The sequence below is a fragment of the Schistocerca cancellata genome, chromosome 1, assembly GCF_023864275.1.
Source record: "Schistocerca cancellata isolate TAMUIC-IGC-003103 chromosome 1, iqSchCanc2.1, whole genome shotgun sequence".
Classification (NCBI taxonomy): domain Eukaryota; kingdom Metazoa; phylum Arthropoda; class Insecta; order Orthoptera; family Acrididae; genus Schistocerca; species Schistocerca cancellata.
In genome coordinates this window covers 345,057,233-345,084,835 of record NC_064626.1, presented here as the reverse complement: position 1 = coordinate 345,084,835, position 27,603 = coordinate 345,057,233, and the positions used below count along the sequence as shown (strand labels likewise).

General features: G+C 44.7%; 1 protein-coding gene across 1 annotated transcript in view; it reads right to left on the bottom strand.

Annotated features, from left to right (window-relative positions):
- Window positions 1-27,603, bottom strand: part of LOC126173477 (tyrosine-protein kinase Dnt-like) — a 581,953-nt gene that overhangs the window by 205,050 nt on the left and 349,300 nt on the right. The window contains exon 2 of the mRNA XM_049920958.1: window positions 5,370-5,497. Coding sequence (XP_049776915.1) covers window positions 5,370-5,497 — 128 coding nt within the window. The remainder of the gene's footprint in view (window positions 1-5,369; window positions 5,498-27,603) is intronic.

Here is a 27,603-nt window from a genome sequence, read left to right as displayed (position 1 = left end):
TTGAAGGAAGTCGCTTGAGACGGAGTACAAGCTTGGACTGCGGAACTATGGGAACGAAAACAGGCCGTGCGCTTTCAAAGGAATCATCGAGGCATTTGTCTTATGTGGTTTAAGGAAACCATGGAAAACGTTGCCTTACGCAGAAGATAATACACAGTTTTTAAATATTACAGAAAAAAAATGATTCAACACGATAGCTGCTAGTTTATTTTTATAACTAACAGTCCGGTCAAACATCAGACAATCCTTAGGTAAAAAGAAAGACATTAACTATGTTAACATTGTGTATCACTGAATGCAGACTTTCACGTGCGGTATTTGCATTATTGCTATGTTTGTTTCATGGTCCAAGGCATAATTCTCTGCCGAATGTTTCGTATTCCCACACTGGAGGCATCATCAGTGCTAAATAAAACAAACAGTGCAAACTCTTCCGCACTACAAGTTCCAAAACATACGTCTGCGTGATCTTGCGATCTTAGATAGCGGTGTAATGACGTCACGAACCAACCGTTGTATATAAACACTTCGATTTTAGTGAGTTTGTTTGAGACTGTAACTGCCATCTGGGACGTTAAAGCGTCTGATGAGGTCTCCAGGACTAGAAGATGATGTTGCTAATGGTGAGTAAGTGCTTCAGGAGACCAAACAGCTATGGTCATCAGATTCTCTTTCACCACACCCAGGGCAGGAACAGTTACCCAGTCTGTCTGCGTATGGCGTTAATTCTGTGTCCAAGGGTGAGAAACTGTAGTACACGTTTGCGTAGTATTTATCCAAGACAGAACATGGGAACCAGCCCGGTATTCATCTAGTAGGATGTGGGTAACCCCCTAAAAACCACATCCAGGCTGGCCGACGCCGGCACGTCGACCCTCGTCGTTAATCTACCGGGCGGATTCGATCCGGGGCCGGCATGCCTCCCATCCCGGAGACGGGTTTGGAAAAAAAGAATTATGTCGCGGACCGCGGTCTGTCCGTAAATCAAATATCAGTATAACTATATATCACTGATTTTTGTGGTACAAGATATATACCATCACAGTGTGGCCTTGTGCTTCGCTCTGCTACCGTTTTGCCTAATACATAAATCGGGAACTATTCTACATTCTACAATTTTTTTCAAGTTGCTGTATAAGGTAGATCAAGATACAAATTATAATGGCTGGACCCGTTAATGTGGATGCATTAATGCATTTTTGTACCTATGGATGTCCTATTGAGTGAAATTAATTCACATATCGTGGAAAATCTTTTAAGTCACGGGAAACCTACATCTGGATGGGCGGACAGAGATTTGTGCCGACGAGTTCCCTAATACGAGTCCAGTGTCTTACCACCGCGCGTCACCTCGCTCGGTTCTGAATGTTGAAAGCACGGCCTGCGACACGGACTGGAGTTGAAGGACAGGCAGTGTAGCAGGCAGGAGGGGAGAGCTGCGCTATTGTTGCTGGTGACAGCCCCAGACGTTACACACTGATTGCTACCTCCCCTCCCCTCCTCACCCCTCGCTACCACGCCCTTCCTCGACCCAGCAGACGCGGTGCTAATTAATCTGTCCGTCAGAACGATCCAAGGGCGTGAGTGACAAGTGCCTTACCGACCACACTGGCGGCGGCAGCCTCAACCCGTTTCCATTAGCCAACCGCCGTCGACTGACAGGGCGCTGATAGTTTTGTCGATGTGTGCTACGGTACCTCTTAGAGCTCCTATAATGACAGAATGAATCGTCTTCCAAGATTCCCCCAACTCTGACGATTTAACCACCCATCTTGTGGGTGGTCAACTATTCATGCAACTTTTTATGTATTTATTATGAAATTGGATATTGCATGTACGAAGTGTACCGAACAACAAAATGGCTCTGAGCACTACGGGACTTAACTTCTGAGGTCATTAGTCCCCCCAGAACTTAGAACTACTTAAACCTAACTAACCTAAGGACATCACACATCCATGCCCGAGGACCGAACAACAATTAATGTGTATAGAGATGATAATTAATTGAAATCCTCAGCTGCCGACTGGTATTGTTGATATACCTGGATGTGGACAGCTGAAAATGTGTGGCCCGACCGGGACTCGAACCCGGGATCTCCTGCTTACACTCGGAGACGCTCTATCCATCCGGGTTCGAGTCCCGGTCGGGCCACACATTTTCAGCTCTCCACGTCGAGGTATATCAACAACACCAGTCGGCAGCTGAGGGTTTCAATTAATTATCATTTATTCTAGAGAAGCTACACGGTCATCATTGCTATCTGTTCTTTCGGGAACAGTTACTATCTTCATATATATGTGTATACAGATACTTGGAATGCACTTTTCATATAACAGAAAAACTGAAATGTAGTAATTACACTGCTATAGAAATATAAGCTCGGAACTTGCGCAAGAATCTGTAAATATTAAATGTAATGAATTAAGAACTCCGTCCCATTGCCTTCATATATGGACGCTATCCAGTAACAAGCTATGGCTGCTTATTAGCTTTTGCACATATGTTGGCACTTGCAAAAGTGGTGTTTATGTTTTAATTGTAAGTAGGTGCTTTAAGAAATACGGCAGTTTTATTTTTACAGAGGTGGAATTGCAGAATTGTACCATGCATGAACTCAACCATACAGGCCTATGAAGCAACACTACCATTTTATGTTATTTTTTTGTTCAATACGTCCCAGCAGGGGGGTCTGAGTAAGCACCCGTTCTCAGCAAACACCAACCGTAAATTTTGTGTACATGAAATTCACGCTTTTATTAAGTTTCTTTATCGTTAACAGAAATTAAGACCGAAACGTTGTTACTTGTTGCGGTCAAAACTTTATATTTTGGAAGTTATGTTACTTGTGCAGGTTGCCTCACAATAACCAATACACTGTAAAAATATCTTAATTATTAAATAAGAAAAGAAGTTATGTATTATTCAGTTTGTGTGTGTATAAATAACCACAACAGGCCTAAATAGTTTTCACTTTGCTAATCGCGAAAATTCCTCAAGAATTAAAAAATTGAGACGAACTGCTTCATACAATCGGTTTCATGTTTGTAATTACTTTTATTAACATATACTTGCAATACACAGATGAGTGCCAGGTCCTGGTAACCAGTTGTCTCGTTTTATTCGTTCAGGAGCACATGGAAATCTAAAAACGTGAAAACCATTTTTGCAATGGTTAGTGCAGTTTACAGCTGAGCAGCCACCTTTTTTACGATAAATTCTTCAATACATTTAATCAGAAACATCCACTCGCGTCGGGACTCATACATAAGCAAGAATGAATATAGTATACTCTAGGGAAAACCTGGCAGACCGTTCAGCTCAAGTTATAGGAGTCTCAATACCTCTGCACACGTCACGGTATCGAGTATTTGACTGCTGCGCTGGACCGCAGCATGAAACTAGACTTAAACTCTTCCAAGTTAAGTGGTAGTGGGGGCGTATCTTTTACGGAACTTCTTCAGCGTACTCGTAACAATCTTGGCAACATGCGAGCCCTTACACATCTTCCATACAGTACCGATCTCTTCCCATGCGATTTCCATACCTTTGTAGCTCCGAAGAAAGACATTCGTGTCCGTCGATTTCCTTCGGACGAAGAGACACATCCCTGGGTACAGCAAACATTTTTCCATGAAGGCAATGACCATCTTGCCTCACAGTAGGGTAAATGTATAAACAGTTATAGCTGTTACAATGGAAATAATAAACAGTTTACTTACTTTTCCCCTTGTGTCACATTTTCATTTGACTTCCCGTTATAGACGAAGCACAGACCTTGCGGTTCCACCAGAAGAACGAGTTTCCGTATCAGATCCGATGATACAGTAAGAGAGAAAGTAGGAGAGTTCCATGAAACTCTGAAGATTCAAGGAAACTTTAACCGTTCATCAGGATTAAACCGTCACTGCGGGATTAAAGAAACTGCTCTACAATACGAGAAACTTCGTGGTAACGAAGATGCACCTGATGCGTTAATTGGTGAATTCTTTGGTTTCATCGAACATAATAGTTTTCACTCCAACCAGATTTACAACACTAATGAAACGGCACTGTACTGGGCATTTTAAGCATTGTACACTGGAGCGCCAAAGAAACTGGTATACGCATGCGTATTCACATACAGAGATACGTAAACAGGCAGAATAAGGCGCTGCGGTCGGCAACGCATATGTAAGACAAGTGTGTGGCGAAGATGTTAGGTCGGTTACTGCTGCTACAATGGCAGGTTGTCAAGATTTAAGTGAGTTTGAACGTCGAGTTATAGTAGGCGCACGAGCGATGGGACACAGCATCTACGAGGTAGTGATGAAGAGGGGATTTTCCGTACGACTATTTCACAAGTGTACCGTGAATGTCAGAAATCAGGTAAAACATCAAATCTCCGACATCGTTGCGGCCGGAAAAAGATCCTGGAAGAACGGCACCAACGACAACTTAAGAGAATCGTTCAACGCGACAGAAGTGCAACCTTTCGCAAATTGCTGCAGAGTTCATTGCTGGGCAATCAACAAGTGTCAGCGTGAGAACCATTCAACGAAATACCATCGATATGGGCTTTCGGAGCCGAAGGCCCACTCGTGTACTCCTGATGGCTGCACGACAGAAAGCTTTACTCCTCACCTTGGCCCGTCAACAGCGGCATTGGATTGTTGATGACTGGGAACTTGTTGCCTGGTCGGTCGTGTCTCGTTTCAAATTGTATCGAATGGATGGACGTGTACGGGTATGCAGACATTCTCATGAACACATAGACCCTGCGTGTCAGTAAAGGACTGTTCAAGCTGGTGGAGGCTATGTAATGTTGTGGGGTGTGTGCAGTTGGAGTGATACGTCTAGATATGACTGTGACAGGTGACACGTAAGTAATCATCCTTTCTGATCACCTGCATCATGTCCTTTGTGCATTCCGAGGGACTTGGACAATTCCAGCAGGACCACGCGACACCCCACACGTCTAGAATGGCTGCAGAGTGGCTCCAGGAACACTCTTCTGAGCTTAAACACTTCCACTGGCCAGCAGACTCCCCAGATATGAACATTATTGAACATATCTTGGATGATGCCTTGCAACGTGCTGTTCAGAAGAGATCTTCACCCACTGTTACGAATTTATGGACAGCCTCGCAGGATTCTTGGTGTCAGTTCCCTGCAGCACTGCTTCAGAGATGAGTCGAGTCCATGCCACGTCACGTTGCGGCACATCCGCGTGCTCGCGGGGGCGCTACACAATATAAGGCAGTTGTACCAGTTTCTTTGGCTCTTCAGTGTAGAAGACGACGCAGCAGTATAAGTAGAAGGGTGTTGACGAAATTGAGAACTGGAGCGTAAACCTTCAGACGTGTATCAGTTCTGGCACTGCGCAACTCACCGGTCGTCCAGCGAGCGACTGCCAGGTGAAGTGGAGGCTCTCGATGCCCGGGTGCACGGGCACCACGAAGTTGAGCGCGTACGTGTTGACCATGCCGTCCCGCACGTAGAACAGCTCCGCCTCCAGACCTGCAACACACCAACACACGAGTTCAGAACCCACACATAGGAACGATGATGTTTGCCGGAAGTGGTTTAAGGAAACCACGGAAAACGTAAATCGTAATGGCTGAATGAAGCCTGGAGCGTCCACCCTCCCGAAATGATGGCCGATATGTTTCAAACAGTGCTGCTTCATTCTGTTTGTTCCTAGTGTGCAACGATGTTTTATAAGTAAGTTATTTAATAGAGTAAAAGGCTAGCGCTCCACTACTCATCCATTTCTCACTCCCAGTCACTGCACGCACGACACACATTATACACACATCGTTTCATACTCATGTGACGGCCATGTGAGATACTGAGCTCAGAAAGAGGAAAAGGTGTGTAGTATTACACAAATAATAGCGTTGAGAGCAAGTTTTTCAAGAAAAGAAAAAAGAAGGAAAACGTAGTGTGACACTGTTACGTGGAATGATAGACATTTTGATACTGTTACTATTATTTATTTGTGATACATTTTTTACCGAACTCCTACTTGCGTTATCTAAATAAGCCTTGGATGCATAGAATATATTGTGTAACAGGTAATTTTTAACTGACTTTTTAAATCATTCTCTTTTAGCAATTTCTTCAGTCTCTCCAATTTATTGTACAGTTTTATTCCTTGGTTCAAATGGCTCTGAGCACTATGGGACTCAACATCTTAGGTCATAAGTCCCCTAGAACTTAGAACTACTTAAACCTAACTAACCTAAGGACATCACACACACCCATGCCCGAGGCAGGATTCGAAACTGCGACCGTAGCAGTCCCGCGGTTCCGGACTGCAGCGCCAGAACCGCACGGCCACCGCGGCCGGCTTTATTCCTTGGTAGGAAATACTATTTTGTGTTTTACGTTCATTCTTTCGTGGTGAAAGTAAGTCCACAGCAGCTCTTCTTCCATGGTAATGAACAGAGCTGCTCATGCAATAATTTTCAATGTTATTTTTGATGTGATGCACGCACTTCCGCGCGCTCGTCGCTGGTTGCTTGTCGTTTTACGGCCGTAGCTCCACAACGGCGCATTTCCAACGACTCGAAGTGCGATGCCAGGATGTGGCCTAATTATATCACGGTAACGCTCATCTCACAATATGCCCTACAAACGTGAAGTAACTTTGACGTCACACGCAACATAGACAATCGAAGGAACTGCTGTCTACTTTCGTTAGCGTTTGGATTGTGAAAAGTCTTGCGACGTGAGAATTATCCGCGAAATAATTGTGACAAGAAAGAACATGAATGTTACTGCTCATCGTCACACTCGCAGCAGTTTAAGCTGTCCTCTTAGGTTCCTGCCTAACCACACATTAGGAAGTTGTCGCTTATTCGGAAATAAAAGCCAACTATTTCATCCTTCGTTGTCCAATAAAACGGAAATGTTAAATAGATTCAATAATGCACAACATATTACATTCACAAGTAAGCCCCAAAATATGTTAACAACGCGAAGATGAGAAAAATAAAGAAATTAGCACTTAGCAGAATGCGAACCTACATCCGTCGACTCCGTAGACTACGATATATCCTTCTTTATTCTTACAGCTTAGTCATGCTACTTTTGTTTCAGGTTTCCGTTATCATACCTGTGGCATCTCTTCGAGGCTTATATCGTTAATGCGGTAGTAACTCACATTTCATGACAAGGATAACGTGCTTGTAGTACATTTTCAATGCGCCGTCGCCTTTAAACAGCATACTACAGGTTATAATTCAGAACATCTAAATGTGCCAAAATGCATATGGTGCCTGCCACATCGATTGTCGATACTGCGTGTGACGTCAAAAAGACGGCCACGTTTGCAGGGAATCTTATCAAATGAGTGTTACCATTATTTTCAGCTCGTTTTTTTCTGTCCCATGTATTGCAACATGAAGAAGACGTGTGAAAGTATAAAGCGAATAAACAGAAAGCTGCTTTAGAAGAATACTGGTGAGATGATTCGTTAAGATTACTATTTAATGCAACGATTTGAGAAACCGCGAGTAATCCATTTATTACTTATTCAGACTATAAGTATGCCTTAGAAGCATGCACAAGAATTTGATTGCTAGGGGAATGCTACAGGTCTGAGAAAGCACGAATGTTGTTGTTCATGCTCTTCTAGAATACGCGATAACTCGAAAAAGCTTTTCTTTCCATTTAATAGAATCGGTAATGAAATTTGGATGACTGAAATGCAGGATACTTTCAGCGGGAGCTTGAAACACTTTATAATGTTACATAACTTGGTGCTCATACTTTCTAAGTTGAGTCTTGCGAGTGTCGAAACGTTACCAGGACGTCCGCCGGTGGGCAAGACGTAGAGAAACCCATCTCGCGAAGTGTACTGCATTTCTGAGGAGCGGCTACCTGTAAAACTCATCACAGGAATGAACAAACCGAACATTCTCTGCACGTCGCCTATCTTTGCCGTAGCGACTCATCTGTGGTGATGACTTCTCACGCGGCGTTTTTTTTTATTATTTTTTTAGCAGCAAAGAAATTGCAGACGCTTTGCTCCAAGACGCATCGCTCCTTTTACAGAGCTCTCCCCTTTCTCTACATCGCCGTGGGCAGAAGACGATGGACCGCGCTTCGGCGCTACAAAGGCACTATGTAGCGCGGTGCACTCTGGGAGCTTTCCGCCGCCACTGCCACCGCGTGATGTAATCACGGCCGCCTCAAAGCCCGCCTTGGAGCTCTCAGTAGATGAACGCCCCGCAGGTATGCGGGTTGGACTGCTCACGATGAAAGCTGTAAGCGCACGCATTTCGTTGTATTACTTTTGTTTTTACTCCGGCCCGTGCTCGTAGTCGCTAACGCTCGCTCGAGCTGTGGCGTTCAGTCGGCAGGTCTCCAGTTCCAATCCTGGAGGCGGGAGAAATATTGTCGTGTCAAGCTCGCTTCAACACTGCTTGCGTGACAGGTGTAGTATGTGTTACACGGACTCGTAAACGTGGCTGTGATGAATGCATGTATAGCATATATGTAGTATCTTATTTGTGGTCATGTACTACATCCTATCTATCGCTTGTGCCTTGTCCCACGGTTACGCAGGGTCGGCCATGGTTAACCGGATTTGGCATGTTAATTGTAAGGGGTGGCCAGATGCCCTTCCTGCCGCCACCACGTACCCCCCCCCCTCCCCCCCAGGACGCTATTAGTTACCCCAGTTGTCTGCGTCTAGTGTAAATCGTAATAGTGTGAATGTGTTTAAAATGTCTGTGAGTCGTGTAACTGAGGCGGGACGTGGAGACCAGCCCAGTATTCACCTGGTAAGATGTGGAAAACCGCCTAAAAACCACATCCAGGCTGGCCGGCACACCGGCCTTTGTCGTTAATCCGCCGGGCGGATTCCATACGGGGCCGGAGCGCCTTCCCGAGTCCAGGAAGCAGCGCGTTAGCGCTCTCGGCTAACCTGGCGGGTTGGTCATGTTCTACTTCCACATCAATATTCCGCAAGCGATCTGACGGTTTCTGGCGGTAACTGGTACCTCAAACTGGTCACCTCTTCCATGTTCAATTCGCTGATAGCGGGTTAGAAAAATGATTGTTGATAGGCCTCTGTACTGTCTCTAGCTTCTCGAATTTTATCGTTGCGGTCATTTCGCGAGTCGTGTGGGAGGATGCGGGGGGAGGGGAGTGGAATAATTTGTTGTCCGAGTCTCCCCGGAAAGTGCTTTCTCGAAACTTTAGAAGTACACGTTTCCGTGATGCACAGCGCCTCCCTTGAAGTGTTTGCCACTGTAGTAGTAGTAGTTGTTGTTGTTGATGATGATGATGATGATTATGATACAAGAAGGGAGAGACTGGTGTGTATAGTGTGGTCTTATCGAATAATGCAAGGAGACTACCGAACTTAACGTGCCCACCCGACTGGGGGATCACCATCGACAGCGTCACATCGCACCTCAACTACGAAGACGGGTTCAGTGTCGCACTGAGCAGAGGCGTGCGACTACGGATGCTGATTGGCCCGTCTGAGGGGGACGCTAAGCTCGGTAGTTTGCCACCCTGCACCCACCCACCACCCCCTGTTGCTACCCTACAACAGAATAGTTCACCCTCTCCCTTCCTTCTACACAGTATTCATCAAAATAATGGGACACTACGTTGCTGAACCACTTCTCTCACACGCACAAAAAAGACATTTGTCAATCCGCAACAGGACGTAGGAAGGCAACGCTAACAGTCCCTCCTTCTGTCATTGCTCAAGATTACACTGTGAAACTTCTGCCTCGTACCCAACACACACTGGGCTAGATTTTGGTGCACTATGATTTTGAGAAAAGTTCCAACTAGGATGCAAGATATGTGAGACAAGCGAAATACCACGAGGCTTCAAGAAGAATGGAATGTAATAATTCCAATTCCAAGGAAAGTAAGTGCCATCCGATGCGATCGGTTTATTACGTCATGCTTGCAAAATACTGATTCAATCATTTACAGAGGAATGGAATAACTGATAGAAGGCGAACTTGGGAAGATCATTTCAAGTTCCATAGAAATGTGGAAACAAGTAAGAAAATATTGTGCCTACGACTTGCCTTTAAAGTCAGGCAAACGACAGGTGAATCTACGTGTATATCATCTGTATGTTTACAGAAAGGTTTTGACAATGTTGCATGGGTCAGTCTTTAAAATTCTGAAGGTAACACGGATAAAATACAGGGAGCGAAAGGTTATTTACACAACTTGTACAGTAACCAGATGGCTGTTACAAGAGTCGAGGGGCATGAACGAGAAGCAGTGGTTGAGCAGGGAATGAGACAGGATCGTAGCCTATCCCCTATGTTATTCAATATGTAGTTTGGGCAAGAAGTAAAGGAAACCAAAGAAAAATTCGGAGAAGGAATTAAAGTGGAGGGACAAGAAATAGAATTCATGATTTTTTGACGATATTTTAACTCTTGCAGATATGGCAAATGACTATCAAGAGTAGATGTATGGAATAGATAGTGTCTTGAAAACAGGTTACAAGATAAACATATACAACAGTAAAAGAAGGATAATAGAATGTACTCGAGATATATCAGGCGATGCTCCTGTAACCAAATAAAGAAACGACACGTTTTGCTATCTGGGCAGCAAAATAATAGCAGAAGAAGAGAGGATATAAAATGTAGACTTGCATTAGCAAGAAAAGCGTTTCTGAAAATGATAAATTTGTTAAGATCAAAAATAAATTTAAGTGTTAGTATGTTTTCTCTGAAGTTATTTGTGTGGACTGTAGCCTTGTACAGAAGTGAAACATGGACGATAAACATTGCAGACAAGAACAGCACAGAACCTTTTGACATGTTGTGGGAGAGATGAATGCTGACGACTGGATGGGTGAAACGGATAACTAGTGGGGAGGTGCTGATTCAAATCCTAGAAGAAAGGAATTTATGACACAACTTGACTAGAACAAGTGATCGGTTCATAGGACACATCCTAAGGCATCAAGAAAGCGTTACTTTAGTAATGGAAGGAAACGTTGAGGGGTAAAGACTGTCGAGGGAGACCAAGGCTATCGTACAGTAAGCAGTTTCAAATGGATGTAGGTTGCAGTAGCCCTGCGCAAATGAAAAGGCTTGCACAGGATAGACTAGCGTGAAGAGCTGTAGCAAAGTATCAATAAAATTTTATGTTATGAAAAAATATCAATATGGAAATTCAAATTTAAGTGTTCTATCAGTCTGGAAGCTGTCTAATTTTGTGCAAGCTGATAATCGGGGCCGGCCGCGGTGGCCGTGCGGTTCTAGGCGCTCCAGTCCGGAGCCGCGCTGCTGCTACGGTCGCAGGTTCGAATCGTGCCTCGGGCATGGATGTGTGTGATGTCCTTAGGTAGGTTTAAGTAGTTCTAAGTTCTAGGGGACTGATGACCACAGCAGTTGAGTCCCATAGTGCTCAGAGCCATTTGAACCATTTGATAATCGGGAGAACAGCAGCGTTGTATGTTTCAGTTACACTGTAAGATATCCTCCATCTTACACGACAACGCGTTTCTTGAGTCAAAGTTCTCATCATACACTGACGGAAAGAAACCGCAACACCAAAACATACTTAATGTAGAGTAATGAAACTTTGGGAACACATTTGTCAAGGTAACATATTTAAGTGATTAACATTGCAAGATCGCAGGTTAATGTAAGCCCGAGATAAGCTATTGCAAATGTCAAATGCTAGTACATTAAAAACCGGTGTAACAGCCAGCATATTCAATGTACGCATGCAAACGTGCCTGCGTCGTTTTGTGCAGGTGGCGGATGTCCGTTTGTGGAATGGAGTTCCATGCCTGTTGCACTCGGTCGATTAATACAGGGATAGTTGTTGCTATTTGTAGATGTCACTGGCGTTGTCGTGCGATGATGTCCCACATGTGCTCAGGTAATCGAGCAGGCCAAAGCAACACATGTCGACACTCGGTATGGCACGCTGGGCTACAACAGCGGTATGTTGGCGAGCGTTATCCTGCTGGAAAGCACCTGGAAAGCTGTTCATGAATGGCAGCACAACAGATCGAATTCCAGATTGATGCACAAATTTTCAGCCAGGTTGGGGGGGACAACCACGAGAGTATTCCTGCTACCGTACAAAATCGCACCCCAATTCATAATTCCAACTGTAGGTACAATGTGTCTAGCACAAAGAGAGGTTGGGTGCAGGCCCTAGCTGGCCTGCTTCTAATCAACAAACTGCCATTACTGGCACCGAGGCAGAACCAGCTTTCATCCGAAAACACGACAGATCTCCACTGTACCCTGCAATCAGCTCTCGTTTGACGCCACTGAAATCGCAAATGGTGGTGGTTTGAGGTCAGTAGAATACGCGCTACAGGGCGTCTGAGTCGCAGCTCTCCTTGAAGTTTCTTATTAGTAGCAATTCATTGTGTCACTGTGGTGCCAATTTCTGCACAGATTACTGCAGTAGGATGCAGCACAGCCATACGCCGAGCACGATGGTCTTCCCGCTCGGTAGCACCACGTGCCCGTCCGGAGTCAGCAATCACGTACAGTGGTTACATTTTTGCCGAGTCTTTCTCCAACACCTTGTAGGGTACATCTAGCTTCTCACAGCCTTATTACACGACCTCGTTCAAAGTAAGTGAGGTGCTGATAATGGCGTCTTTGTCGCTTTAAATGCATTATTAAGTAACACCAGCTCACCACGTCCAATCTCAAAGGTAATAACGGTCACGGCCGTTACAAGGTGAACTTAAGGAGAACCTGACTTGCATGCTCATAGAGGCGCTACCAGCGCCACTCTTATGCGACTGGCGCGAATTTTTCTACATCTTTCAGGTGTAGAAACACGCCTTCCAGCCTTCGTTTATGTGGTAAAACTTGTTTTTGGTGTTGATATTTTTTTCAGTCCGGGTATTTTCGACACTTATAGCACAGCACGATGAGAGGTTTGATTGCCGTTAACTCAGCATGGCTGTGATGTGGTCCTGACGCCGGCTACAGACTCCGGTTTCCGGTCAGCTGGCGAACACTTGCACGTAATGGAGGCTCAGCTCAGCACCTGCAGGGCATCCTGTCAATGCCGCAGCGTCCGGCTCTCGCTGACAGGATATCTGCTGTCCTGTTCAACAGCCGAACGCTGCCGGTGAATAGCAGTTAACGACCCTATTCCACATTACACAACTGAACTCTGGTGTGCCGGATTTCGTTTTTACTAACAATGTATGCAACAGCGACTGATACACTGCTTTCCTTTTTGTTTTTACCGCGTTTGTGTTAGGCGCGTTCTTGTCTCTCTCTGTTTGGTATTATTTTTATGTTTTTAAACTAGTTTTTACAAACGGTGTTCTACAACATTGGCCCCTTACTTAGCTTGCATTTTTCGCTGATCTTTAGCCCAGCGGAAAGTCCCAAGTGACTGGAAAAAGGGGTAAGTGACTGGTGTATATAAAAAACGGCAAAATAACGGACCGCCAAAATAAAAGATAATATCCCTAACATCGGTTTGCTGTAGAGTCCTTGAACATATTATCAGTTCGAACACAATAAATTTTCTTGATACTGAGAAGCTCATGTTTACGAATCACCACGGTTTTAGAAAGCATCACTCGCGCGGAACTCACCTTGCCCTTTTCTCACACCATCTCACCAAACATGAACGAAAAGCAAGAGGTAGATCCTGTATTTCTAGATTTCCAAAAGCATCTGACACGGCGCCCCACTCCAGACTGTTAACGAAGATACGAGCGTATGTAATAGGTTCCGAGATATGTGACTGGCTCAAAGACTTCTTAGGTAATAAAACTCAGTATGTTGTCCTCGACGGCAAGAGTGTATCAGAGACAAGGATATCGTCAGGAGTGCCACAGAGAAGTGTGATAGGACTGCCACTATTTTCTATAAACATAAATGACCTGGCAGGCAGGCTGGGTAGCAATCTGCAATTGTTTGTTGGTGATGCTGTGGTGTTTTTAATATCTGGGTGTAACGTTGCAAAGCAATACGAAATGGATCGCACGCGTAAGCACTGTATTGGGTAAGGTGAGTGATCGACTTCGGATCATTGGGAGCATTTTGGGGGAATTGTGGTACTCTGTAAAGGAGGCTGCACGTAGGACGCTAGGGAGACCTATTCACGCTCTTCAAGTGTTTGGGATCCGTGAAAAGTCGGATTAAAGGAAGACATCGAACCAATTCAGAGGGGCCTGCTAGATTTGTTACTGGTAGATTCGAACGATATGCAGATGTTACAGAACTTAAATGATAATCCCTTCAGGAACACTATTGAGAAAATTTAGAGAACCGATATTTGAAGCTAATTGCAGAACGATTCTACTACTGCAAACATACATTTCGCTGACGGACCCCGAAAATAAGATACGAGAGATTAGGGCTCATACAGAGGCGTATAGCTTTGCAAAAACATTCCCGTAAAAGAAACGATTGAGATCATTAAGAACAATCTGCTCACTCATGGTAAATTGGCACTGGGGGAAGTGATTGAACTAGTGGAAATGTTGGAACACGTCTTGTCGTTCAATTACTTTACTTTCAATGGTAAAATTTATCAACAGAAAGACGGGCTGGCAATGGGGAACAGTTTAGCTGGGACGCTGGCTGACATTTTTGTAAATCACTTAGAAAACAAATTCTTTGATGAAAATCCTAATATCGCTGAGAAAATTGTATATTACAGGAGATATGTTGACGACTCCATTTTATTATACAAAGGAGATAAAAATGATATCGAAAACTTAGCACAAAAAATGAGCTCTCAACACCCGAAAATTAGATTCACCATGGAATCTGAAGAAAACAACCGTATAGATTACTTAGATTTAACACTAATAAAGAAAGATGGGAAGCATGAATTTAGCATATTCAGAAAACCTACGTGTACAGATCTAGTTATCAATGAGCTCTCCTGTCACCCACCGCGATACAAATGGGCATATTTTACTTCGATGGTATACAGGCTACTAAGATTGCCACTAAGCCAACAGGAAGTAGAAAAGGAGTTAAGTATTTTAAAACAAGTGGCCGTAGCGAACGGATATACGTGTAAACAGGTGATGAATATTTATAGGAAGATAAAGAAGAGGCAAATGGAACAAACAGAAGGAAGTCAAGTAGCAGTTAAGAGGAACAACAAGAAAAAATATGTAGCTCTCACTTACAATGGAAGAATTGCAGACAAAATTGAAAGATGCTTTCGTAAATCCGACGTTAAAATAGGGTTCCGAACAAATAATACGTTAAAATTGAACCTCCGGCATAGAATATGTAATAGTAGGAATAAATTTCAGGATTCAGGTGTATATAAGATCAAATGTAATGACTGCTGTAAACAATATATAGGACAGACTGGTAGGAACTTTGAAACCAGATTCAGGGAGCACACCTACTCTCAAAACAGCTTTTGGGGCGCATATAGCTGCGACAAAACACTCAGTCACGAATATTGAAAACAATTTAGAAATCCTGCATAGAGCTCATAAGGGGCGGTTTCTTAACATTTTGGAAGAGATCGAAATATACACCCACAAAAATAAAGATCCGGATTTAATCCTCAACGAACAAAACGAATTCAATCATAACGCCTATTTTAGCATTTATGACGACCTACTAAGATGACAACTGTTGCGTGTGGAGATCCAGGCCGAGGGATGAGAGCTGGTGCGCGGTGGAGAAGCCGGAAGACGCGTGCAGCGCCTGGCGTCGTCGACGGGGCCCTCCTGTGCGGCCCTCTTGCCCGCGGCGATGGACATCAGACGACTGAGTGCACCGCCGCACAACACCAAAATGGCGGGAACCACGGAAGCAGACCGTAGAGGAAAACAAGTTCACACCAGCACCATAGATATATAAATCGCCCTATGCTTTTAGATCGTATAAAAATGATAATTTTACTGTTTTTTAATCCTGACAAGTACAGATTTTAACTTTGACATCTACATATTTTAACCAAATATTTTTAATATAAAAAGATCTACTGAATACAGTATGTACAAATGGAATGTAACAAATGTACCAGACGCCACCTGTCGGTTATAGTGTTATAATTAATATAAATGACGTGCACTCTGCCAACCAATTTTATGTGACGTAGCATGTGAAAGTTGCTGGATTTGGACGGGTTACTCCTGTAACTGAAATATCAGGTACGTTCTGGTACATTTGATGTTGATTAGGATGAAAAACAATTGCTTCCGTGAAACAGTAAATTAGTATAATTATTTTTACAGATCTGAAGATGGTTCTGAATGAACCGAAACCGGTCATATGAATAATAAAAATTTTTTTGCAATCAAGACGGATTTTAAGTAACAGAGGCGTATAGCGCAGTACCACATATCGGTACCACCCTAAGTCGCATCAGGGTCGGTAACGGAATGTCAAGTTTCCGCCCGACGCCGACAGCAGTCTCACGGGATCTGGTGGACCCAATGATGCGCATCCACTGAGCCACAAGTGCAGCAGCTCTGTTCTACAAGCGCCCTCTGCAGCCGAAATACAAGACGCCCGATGGCAGACGCTCAGCCCACTTGCGCTCTGAGCCACTTCTCAAAGCAGATGCCGCCAGTTGCCGCTCCAACCAAATCGTTCATGCTTAGTACAGGGTGTCGGAATATATTTCTTGCTGCATCATAAGTCCTCATATGATTCCAGAAATAAAAGTTAAATTTTTCGTTTACAGTGTTAACTTAATCGCTAACCATTTCTACTCCTCTCCATCTTCCCTTCAACAACAGATGCTGCACCACTCTCTCGCCCACCTCGCGTTACTATTGTGTACGTAGTCGCACAGAACAATAGTCGGTCGCTTGTTGCTAGTGGGACAAAAAAGGAAACGGCTAGTAGTGGTAGACTGTACCCTTCGGCGCGCACCGTACTGTGGCTTGCAGAGTGTATATGTAGATGCAGAAACTACCTTCTTGAAGACCTGGCCACTTGAAATTTTACACATAGCACGCATCTCGATCAAATGTCATAAAGTTCGGACACAGTATGTATTCCAAAATCTTACAATAAAATTATGTCAGCGAGGTGAATCTATAATCAGTAATACAGGGCTATTACAAACGATTGAAGCGATTTCATAAATTCACTGTAGCTCCATTCATTGACATATGGTCACGACACACTACAGATACGTAGAAAAACTCATAAAGTTTTGTTCAGCTGAAGCCGCACTTCAGGTTTCTGCCGCCAGAGCGCTCGAGAGCGCAGTGAGACAAAATGGCGACAGGAGCCGAGAAAGCGTATGTCGTGCTTGAAATGCACTCACATCAGTCAGTCATAACAGTGCAACGACACTTCAGGACGAAGTTCAACAAAGATCCACCAACTGCTAACTCCATTCGGCGATGATATGCGCAGTTTAAAGCTTCTGGATGCCTCTGTAAGGGGAAATCAACGGGTCGGCCTGCAGTGAGCGAAGAAACGGTTGAACACGTGTATCTGCACATGCTGGAAAATTGGCTCATGCCACAACTGGAGACCGACAGCGCCGACTTCATCTTTCAACAGGATGGTGCTCCACCACACTTCCATCATGATGTTCCGCATTTCTTAAACAGGAGATTGGAAAACCGATGGATCGGTCGTGGTGGAGATCATGATCAGCAAATTGATGTCATGGCCTCCACGCTCTCCCGACTTAACCCCATGTGATTTCTTTCTGTGGGGTTATTTGAAAGCTTCAGTGTTTAAACCTCCTCTACCAAGAAACGTGCCAGAACTGCAAGCTCGCATCAACGATGCTTTCGAACTCATTGATGGCGACATGCTGCGCCGAGTGTGGGAGGAACTTGATTATCGGCTTGATGTCTGCCGAATCACTAAAGGGGCACATATCGAACATTTGTGAATGCCTAAAAAAACTTTTTGAGTTTATGTATGTGTGTACAAAGCATTGTGAAAATATCTCAAATAATAAAGTTATTGTAGAGCTGTGAAATCGCTTCAATCATTTGTAATAACCCTGTATACGATTGTTAAATATGGAACTCTTCCATCAGCATACACTGAATGAAACGTAACTAAATTAGTATAGTATCTGGACCGGAAGGCTTGATTTTATTTCATGACTTAAGTTGCTTCGCTACACTGGGATATCTACTGCCAAAAATCCTTTTTTTTTGCGTAATCGCCGTTAAGTGAGTCACGGCATACTTTGTGGTCATGTTTCAGTCCATATGAGCACTCGGATAACTTGTGAAATGCACGAAAATTCGAGGCCTGAGATCTCACACGATGGCGCAGCCGATGACAGACATATGATGAGACGCAGGATGGTAGTGGTGGTTGCTGTAGGGAGGGCGCGACGTGCAGCCGCCGCCCTGCCGCCCCCGCCACCCCCGCAGTGCGGTCGCGCCACCGTCTCATTAGGCGGGGTCGATACCCGCCACAGGTGCTCGCGGAGATGCCCTTAGCCGACGCCTCTGCGGCGCCCGACACGCGTAATACAGCAGCAGTCGGCAACCAACTCCCTTCGCACCAAGGTTACTAAATAATAAGGTTGGGCAGTAAGCGCTCTGCTCTGCCATTGGCTGGCCTAGTGACGTCAGCGTGGAAGCAAGCGCTCACAAGCAGACGTCACGGCATGCGCATTTACGTCAAGTTTTTGGCGGAAGATTTTGTTTATACCAGAAATGAGATGTCTAAACTGCTTTTCTGCTGCTAAAATATTACAGTTAAAACTGATGGGTTATATTCTTTCGCAGCTTATGCCTCACACATCGGTAAAATGTCAGATCACAACCACACTGACACACACTTGAAATTCGAAACCTCGGCTCAAATAAATCAGAAACTATTCATTTAATCGCATTGAAATGAATTTACTTAAGAGCTCGAAGTTACACACACTTGTCTGTAAGAACAGCATTCCTTCTTTCTAAAGCCGCTATAGTATTCATCAAAGTAACTTTATCTGTGTCTGAAAAAAAAACTGTCATCTGTACATGTGCTCTTATTATGATGTTTCTTATTTGGTGACAGCTTTTCCAGAGATTTCTTATGTAGTTCTCGTTTCTTATACCGTTTGGTTCTGTCTTCTGTTGCGGGTGACACATTGACAGTCGCACTACTGCACGGAAAATTGCGCGAAGGAACTGCATCTGGCTTGATCATTCTTTTTCGGGACAAATTAAGCAATTCAGACTTTAAATCCCTTAAGTAATCTGTTTCTGCGAAATGGCGAGAACATATTCTTGCATGCGCAACATTTACACTGTCTTTCCTACAACATTTCGACAACCATAGTTTTTGTAATGTTTCATTACGCGGGAAACTGTGATACATTACGTCAGTTCCCTTTGTGTTGCAGTTGTAGGAAAAACAGCCCGTTACAGCACAGCCTGGCATTGTAAAAATCAATTTTCTCACTCACTTGTAGATTCTCCAATAAAAATTTCACAGGACGAACCATAAACTAGAGAGCTGGCGAACACAATGTTGATTCTGCTGTCCACTATCGCTAACTATTTCAGTTCCGAATCAAATATCAATTACAGCAAAAACCGATAACACTCCCGAATTCCGAATGTTTTTGCTGTTGACTGAGTACCTCAGTAGAAAGAACTCAATCAAAATACTCCTTCAAACACAAAACAACACAAGAAAAACAATCACACACAATTCGAACTGTGTACTGTTTGGCACAGCTGCTTCCACCGTGACGTCATGCGCACAACTGAGAAAACACGTTGCTTTCTACGCACAGCTTTCTGCGCCCCCCTGCTTCGCACAAAATTACTGCCCTCTGGTTCACACTGGCGCGTAGGCAACACGTTAACAAAAATACACTGACAGAAAAAGATCGCAACACCACGAAGGAGTTGTGCGACATATACGAAAGTCAACAGGCGTGTTTTCACATCTGAAAAATGATTTCTATTGAAAATTCGGCCCTGTAGTACCACTGTGAGAATGCAAATCAGCTACGATTTATTTACACGTTGTAACGGTCGTAAGTGTTACGTACCTTTGACACTGGACGTGATGAGAGATGATGTCAGTCACGAATGCCTTTAAGGCGACAAAGACGCCATTATCAACAATTTACTGAGTTCGAACGAGGTCGTGTAAAAGGGCTACAAGAAGCTGAATGTTCCTCCCGCAAAAGCAAGAAGACTGGGCTCCGTACGACCACTTACCATTGACGGGAGGTAAGACCAGCGCGATCGCCGTATGGCTCTGTCGCGTCGTAATGCTTCTTATGCTGAAATTTCAGCAGCAGTTGGCACCACAGTGACACAACGGGCCGTTACAAATAGGTTGCGTCCATAACAGACGCCCTGCAGCGCGCATTCCACTGATCCCAAACCACCGCCATTTGCGACGTCAGTGTTGTCAAACGAGAGCTCGTTGGAGGGTAGGGTGGAGGTCATTTGTATTTTCTGGTGAAAGCTGGTGTTGCCTCGGTGCCATTGATGGATGTGTGTTGGTTAGAAGGAGGCCAGTCGAGGAGGGCCTGTAACCAATATGCCTGCGTGCCAGATACGCTTTACCTACACCTGGAGTTGAGGTCTGGCGTGCGACTTATACGAAGTACCTTATCCCACGAAGCCTGGCTGCAAATGTGTAGGTAAGTCTGATGATCGACCTGTTGTGCTGCCATTCATGAACAGTACTCCAGGGGGCCTTGTTCACATGCCGCTGTTGTACCCCAATATGCTCCACAGACTGTCGACATGCCTTGATCTGGTCGATCATCTGATTTGTCTCAAATCGGGCACATATGGAACATTATCAGACAACAACTCCAGCGTCATCCACAAAGAGCATTGACCAGTCAAGTACAACAGGCATGGGACTCCAACCCACACACTGACATCCGGCGCCTGTACAACACAGTGCATGCAATTTCGCATGATGGCATTCAGTATTTGGCGGTTACTTCAATTATTAATGTACCAGCGTTTCAGATTTGCAATCGATTTCTCCGCCCTTACATTAAATTGTGATCTTGTTAATCACTTAAATATGATACCTAGACAAATGTATGCCCTGAATTTAATTACCCCACATTAATTTTTCTTGGCGTTCGGATGTTCTTTCCGTCAGTGTAACTAGTACTAAAGCTGATCATCTTTGGCCCGTAGTGCATTCAAGATCGTTTCCGTGTACATCTACTAAGTTTGTGTAAATGTTCACTTACCTTGCCAGTGTGGTCTTCAGTCCAAAGACTCGTTTCATACAGTTCTACAGGCTATTCTATCCTGTGTACGGCTCTTCATAGCTAATAACTATTGCAATGTACACCGCCATTAACTGTAGTCATCTCTTTGTCTCCCTCTTCAATTTCCAGCCATCCCCCCACCCCCATCCCACCCCGTTAATGCCATCTCAAATAAATAAGTAAGTAACGGCTGCTGTGTCCCTTGCAGGCGAAGCCAGCATCTGCTGTGTCAGCTGGAAGTTGGTGAAACCAATGAATGTGAAATTTTTGTTTTAATGCTTATTTTACGCATACTGCATTCCGATGAGCGGTTATGCTCGCCATTTTGATGAAAACATGAGTCATAGGGGGTAAATGATATTGGTAGGTTGAGTGTTCCCGTTATACCCACAGTTTCCTGGCGAACACGAAACGGAGGGTGAGATTTCAGCGCTATCAGTCTAATGGAAACCAGAGACGGTTTCATAAATTAATCGATTCCATATTTAAAAAAAAAATGGCTCTGAGCACTATGGGACTTAACTTCTGAGGTCATCAGTACCCTAGAACTTAGAACTACTTAAACCTAACTAACCTAAGGACGTCACATACATCCATTCCCGAGGCAGTATTCGAACCTGCGACCGTAGCGGTCGCGCGGTTCCAGACTGTAGCGCCTAGAACCGCACGGCCACTCCGGCCGGCGAGTCTATATCAAATTTTATTTAATTCATAAAGTGTCAACAAGCGAAAGTACTAATATTGACACTGTTCGCCGGCGGCCGAGCGGTTCTAGGCGCTACAGACTGGAACCGCGCGGCCGCTACGGTCGTAGGTTCGAATCCTGACCCGGGTATGGATGTGTGTGATGTCCTTAGTTTAGTAAGGTTTAAGTAGTTCTAAGTTCTAGGGGACTCATGACCTCAGAACTTAAGTCCCATAGTGCTCAGGGCCATTTTTTGATACTGTTCTTTAATTTATAATTACAAAATAATTATTACACCAGCGGATATCTGCTTCGGTGAATGATTTTTTCCGCGAAGTATTTCTAACTGCGAATATCAGTGGACATATGTGACATTTGAGAGCTGCTTTTAGGCTGATCTTGTCTCTGCGGACCTCACAGAAGCTAAACGGAGAACATTTACGAACCTAATCTAACGTGATGTCATTGAGAGACTGAGCAGAAAACAGGGCTAGTCAACTGTAAGGACAGAAACCAGCCGCGACCTTCTTACAGAAACTAATCACGCCAAGATCCAGTTCCACACATTTCGCTCGAAGGAAGAGAGGATCAGTAGTCAACTTTCCCTCGATGACGAGGTTATTCGAGACGGAACACAAGCTCGTGCTGGGGGAGGAAATGGACTGCACCGTCTCTAATCGATTCAGGAAACCCTAATATCTGTTCGAAATGTCAGGGACTGAAACCGCCACCCTCGTTGGCCACCTCGCTCAACAGTCTTCACCAGAGCAGGCAAATTTGGCAACTCGTTGCTCGACGGTATTTCTGCAACAGTACCTCATTGAATTGCAACGAACAATATTGATACATGAAGGGCCTTTTTTTCCTTTCAGGACACGTAAGAGCGCGAATACGTGCAGCTGGCGTGCCGCCTCACAAACACAACGTGTCTCAGGAAGGGCCACGAGGACACAGTGGTTAACAATTACTCTAGTGAAGTGCCGCTGTGAAAACATGTGACGACAGGTCGGCTATTATACACTTCGCCCGGGCATCAATTTAGTGGTCCGGTAACGACGTGTGGAGGGGTGGCGGGCAGGGGGTGGGGGTGGTGGGGGGAGGGGGCGGGGCCGCGCCTTCTCGCAACTCACCTCCTTTGATTGAGCCGCTGGCGCTGCTGGCGCGTCTTTCTGCCGTATTTTCGTGACTCGTTAACTAACGCTATTGTCGGCGATAAGGATCGCGGCGAAGCGTAGGTGATTCAAGTTCTGCGCTCGGCGTGCTGTGGCATGAAATGCTCCGGCCTTACATAATGTACACATACATAAAATCTCCGCAAGCCAAGGTACAGTGCGAGGCGGAGGGCGCTGTGTTTCAATATTTCAATTTTCTGCCTCGTCCTATTAGCTTGTTGAGCGAAGGAAACATGTCTGTCTATACGCCTGTGTGCTCGCCCTCATCTCTACCTTGTTCTCAGCATTCCCAAGCGAAAGGAACGACGGTGACAAAAGAACTGTCGCACAGTCTTCCTCGAATACAGTTTTTCTAAATATACCCAACGGGATTTCGCAAGCACTATTTCGTTTTTCTTACAAGGAATCCCATTTAAGTTCCTGGAACATCCCTAATGGACTTTCATACGTACTACACCGTCCTGTTAGGAACATAGCAGCACATCTCTGAATTCCGTCACTGTCTGTCGATGAGGATTGAAATGCTGTAAGAGCATGCACGGAAGCAGACATCCACTGGTGCAATAATCATCTTGCGGTTAACAGTTGAAGAACAGTGTCAGTATTACGACTTTCGCCTGTTTTCACTTTATGCACTAAATAATATCTGATATAGAATCGATGAATTTATCAACGCTTTTCTTTAATTTATTTAGAAGCACATATTACAATGCATCTTATATTGAGAAGTGTAGCACGTTAGAATCATCGGACTAGCCTCTTGCAAGCCATTTCTTTTACAAATGCGCCGCACTTTCCGGGTAGCATTTCAACGTATCTCGGCCTCAATTAGCTTTCGTTATCGTCCCATTTCGTACAGTGTCTTAGTATTACTCGTGAACAGCTATACGATGTGACGATGTTGACCAAAAATTTGCAATCGTATAATTTATTACAGGCGTTATCTTGCATTTATTCACATTTAAAGAGAGTTGCCAGAGTTGCCATTCACGAACGTTATGAAAGTTTTGTCCAAATCTTCCTGCGTTACCTCACGATCGTCCAACATCGATACTTTCCGGCAGACAGCAGCATCGCCAGCGAACAATCTCATAGTGCTGCAGATCCTGTCCGATAAATCGTTTACGTATAATAAGAAACGCCTCGCGCGGATACTTGCCTCTATCGTGTTACAATATCACTGACTGTAGTTTGCATCACAGGAAACAATGTCAGCCTTACCATTTCCGATACGGGTTGTCATTACATTCTGTCCTCTACGCAATATTTTGAAACTGAGTACTTGCGTCTGATTAATGCGCATAATATGAAAAAATAATAAAAAATAATTTAATCTTAAAAACGCGTTTACATTTTGATAAAAAGCCGAACAAAAAATCCTTTTCTAGCTACCGGTTAAACTAAAAAAATTAGAAACACACCTGAAAGCGCTGTTGGCGCTTTTTGAACAGCTGGTATGCAGGTGACGAAAAACACTCGGAAACCATGAATGGAACTTTGGAACTTCAAAATATCGTATTAAAGTGTTCATTTAACGCAACAAAGGCGGATTACGTAGCACCTGATAAACTTCATTAATTATTCTTTAACGAGAGGTTTCATTCGACCACTATGGAGCCCAATACAGCTTATAAGGCTTGATGGTCATCAGAATACTTCGTTCTCGTCTGTTGGTCACCTTTTCTGGGGTGCACTGGGCAGGACCTGTAGAATATAGAAATCGCTGGGCACAGTCATTCCTTCACAGCTGAGTAACAGAAATTTCTGTCAGTACGGGTTATATCATCACAATAACAGATTGACAACTTCAGCGTCAAACTGTGAGGCGTAAACGCCCATGGCATGCGTGAATGAAATGAAACTATATGGCCGCTGTCGTAGTATGGCCGATCGCTATTGTATTGTGGCTTATCGGTATACAGTGCGATTCTTATTCACGTTTAAAAACCCCCGAAGCGACGCCGATAATGCTCAGACAAGTAACTTAATATCAGACACATGGGGCAGCAAATGTCTGGAAATACCGCAAAAACATGGATGACAAATGTTGACCAGGTGGCATCATCCGACGACGCACCTCGGCGGAAGTGTATCGGTTAGACTTGTCGGGACCACCCTAGCCGATAGAGGGCAGTGCAGCACATCGCTCCGTTAGGCTCCTCTCTTTTCGTTCTTGCAGTTTTTCGATGTCGCACGATGCTGCTTACGGTAGTGGTAAATCAACACTATGACGAAGCGGTTTACATTTACCGAGTTTGCAGACATACGTCTCTGTTACGATATTGCTAATTCCAATGCGGTGGCAGCAAGGCGAATTTATGCAGAACGTTTCCCACAGTGCTTTTTTTTAACTTCCCAAACACTGTTTCCTTCAGTGGGTCGTCCAACGCAAGTAAACACTGAAGGTGAAAATGTGCTGGCGGAAGGTAACACCGTGGTCACACGTGCTGTATTTTGAAATCAATGTTAATCATCGTGTCAGATCTAACGTATGAAACGATTTCTACTTTGTTGCTATTTGCTCGCACTGACGCTGAGACATCGGATAATGCTAGAACGAGAACAGAGTAAAGACACAAAGGAATTACAGACATTGCCTGCAAGTGGACATTGATTGAAATCAATGGGGAAAGTCGAAAATTTGTGTCCGACCAGGATTTGAACCGGGGTCCCTTGCTTACTAGCCTTACCACTAAGCCATATGGACAAAGAGATCATTACAACTGCACCGACTACCTTAGCACGCCTCCCGACAGACCCAAATTCTCAATTATCCACGCAGTACTAATATAGTTCCCCTTGCCATTATCCTCATTACTCTCGGCATTGCGAGGATTACCAAGAGAGGTGTGCATCCGCACTCAAGACATCATTGGTCGGCCGCTGTGACCGAGCGGTTCTAGGCGCTTCAGTCCGGAGCCGCGCTGTTGCTACAGTCGCAGGTTCGAATCCTGCCTCGGGCATGGATTGTGTGATGTCCTTAGGTTAGTTAGGCTTAAGTAGTTCTAAGTCTAGGGAACTGATGACCTCAGAAGTTAAGTCCCATAGCGCCTAGAGCCATTTGAACCACGACATCATATATGTGTGGTGTCTGTTCATTCAGACATGTCTGAAGAGACACTCCGTATGGAAAACAGAATAGCCTTGCAGAACGGTCTGTAGCACGGGCTCCTACCTGTGAGGGCAGGATCAACAAACCCAAAAGCTGCACTTGCGGCGAGTTACGTCATCTGGTGACAACGTGTGTTCAAAACATGTCATTCAGAAAAGAGAGCAGCCTAGCGGAGCGATGTGTAGCACTGTTCCCTACTGGTGAGGGTACGATCAACAAACCTAAAAGCTGTATGTGCGGCGAGTTACGTCCTATGGTGACAACGTAAGTTCAAAACTTGCCATCCACTTCTGGGGTACTTCCAGATATTTGCGGACTCATGTGAGTTATATTAAATTAACTGTCTCAGATTCATCTACGTCACTTCAGAGGTTTTTATAAATTAGTAAGGATCATTCTCTATATAAATCAGTGTCAGGTTCGTATTTTGGGTTGTTCATATCGTAGGAAATTTATGTCCTATTGATTTAAGTCACATACAGCGTATCTATAACTCCTATGACACTGGAAACCTTCGCAATGTTGCACGAAAGCTAAGTCAAACAACAAGGAATAATTGAAGGAAACAACACCAACAATTATGAGCGAGTGCTGCAATAAAACGTTAACTGGAAGTGAAACATGGACGATAAGTAGTTTGGACAAGAAGAGAATAGAAGCTTTCGAAATGTGGTGCTTAAGAAGAATGCTGATGATTAGATGGGTCGATCACATAACTAATGAGGAGATATTGAACAGAATTGGGAGGAGTTTGTGGCACAACTAGACAAAAAGAAGGGACCGGTTGGTAGGACATGTTCTGAGGCATCAAGGGATCACAAATTTAGCGTTGGAGGGCAGCGTTGAGGGTAAAAATCGTTGAGGGAGACCAAGAGGTGAATACACTAAGCAGATTCAGAAGGATGTGGATTGCAGTAAGTACTGGGAGATGAAGAAGCTAGCACAGGATAGAGTAGCGTGGAGAGCTGCATCAAACCAGTCTCAGGACTGAAGACCACAACAACTAAAACACCGGTGTCAGCCAACGACGACATATCCCCCCGCCCCTCTCCCCTCCCCTAACGTTAACCGCAGAACTTTCTTCCTACAAATCCTTGACGCTGACGTCCCGTTTCAGATCCACTGCGGGATGTATTGACCTTCCGTGTCGTCGACAGCGAATACACCCTTTAACGACAACTGACGCTGAAAGTTGGAGCCTGTCCCGACAGAGTATCACGAGGGTAGAACAATCGGGAGAGCGCTGCCTGGGGGCGAGACCCTGAGGCTTGTCGCGCGCCACTCTGCCCCTCGGCAAGTATCAACACTGCGGCCACGCGCGCAGCCCCAGTGCAGCAGTAGGCAGTGTGCGCCAGTTGATCAATTAGTCGCTCGGCCCATTGTGCGTGGCTGCCTGAGCCAGAGGTGTGAGAAGCCAGCAGCGGCGGCAGCGGACGGGGCGCAGGCGGTCCCTGGCGTTACTGCTGCCGCTGTTCCCGGACCCCACAACGGCCGCGGATCCGCTTTC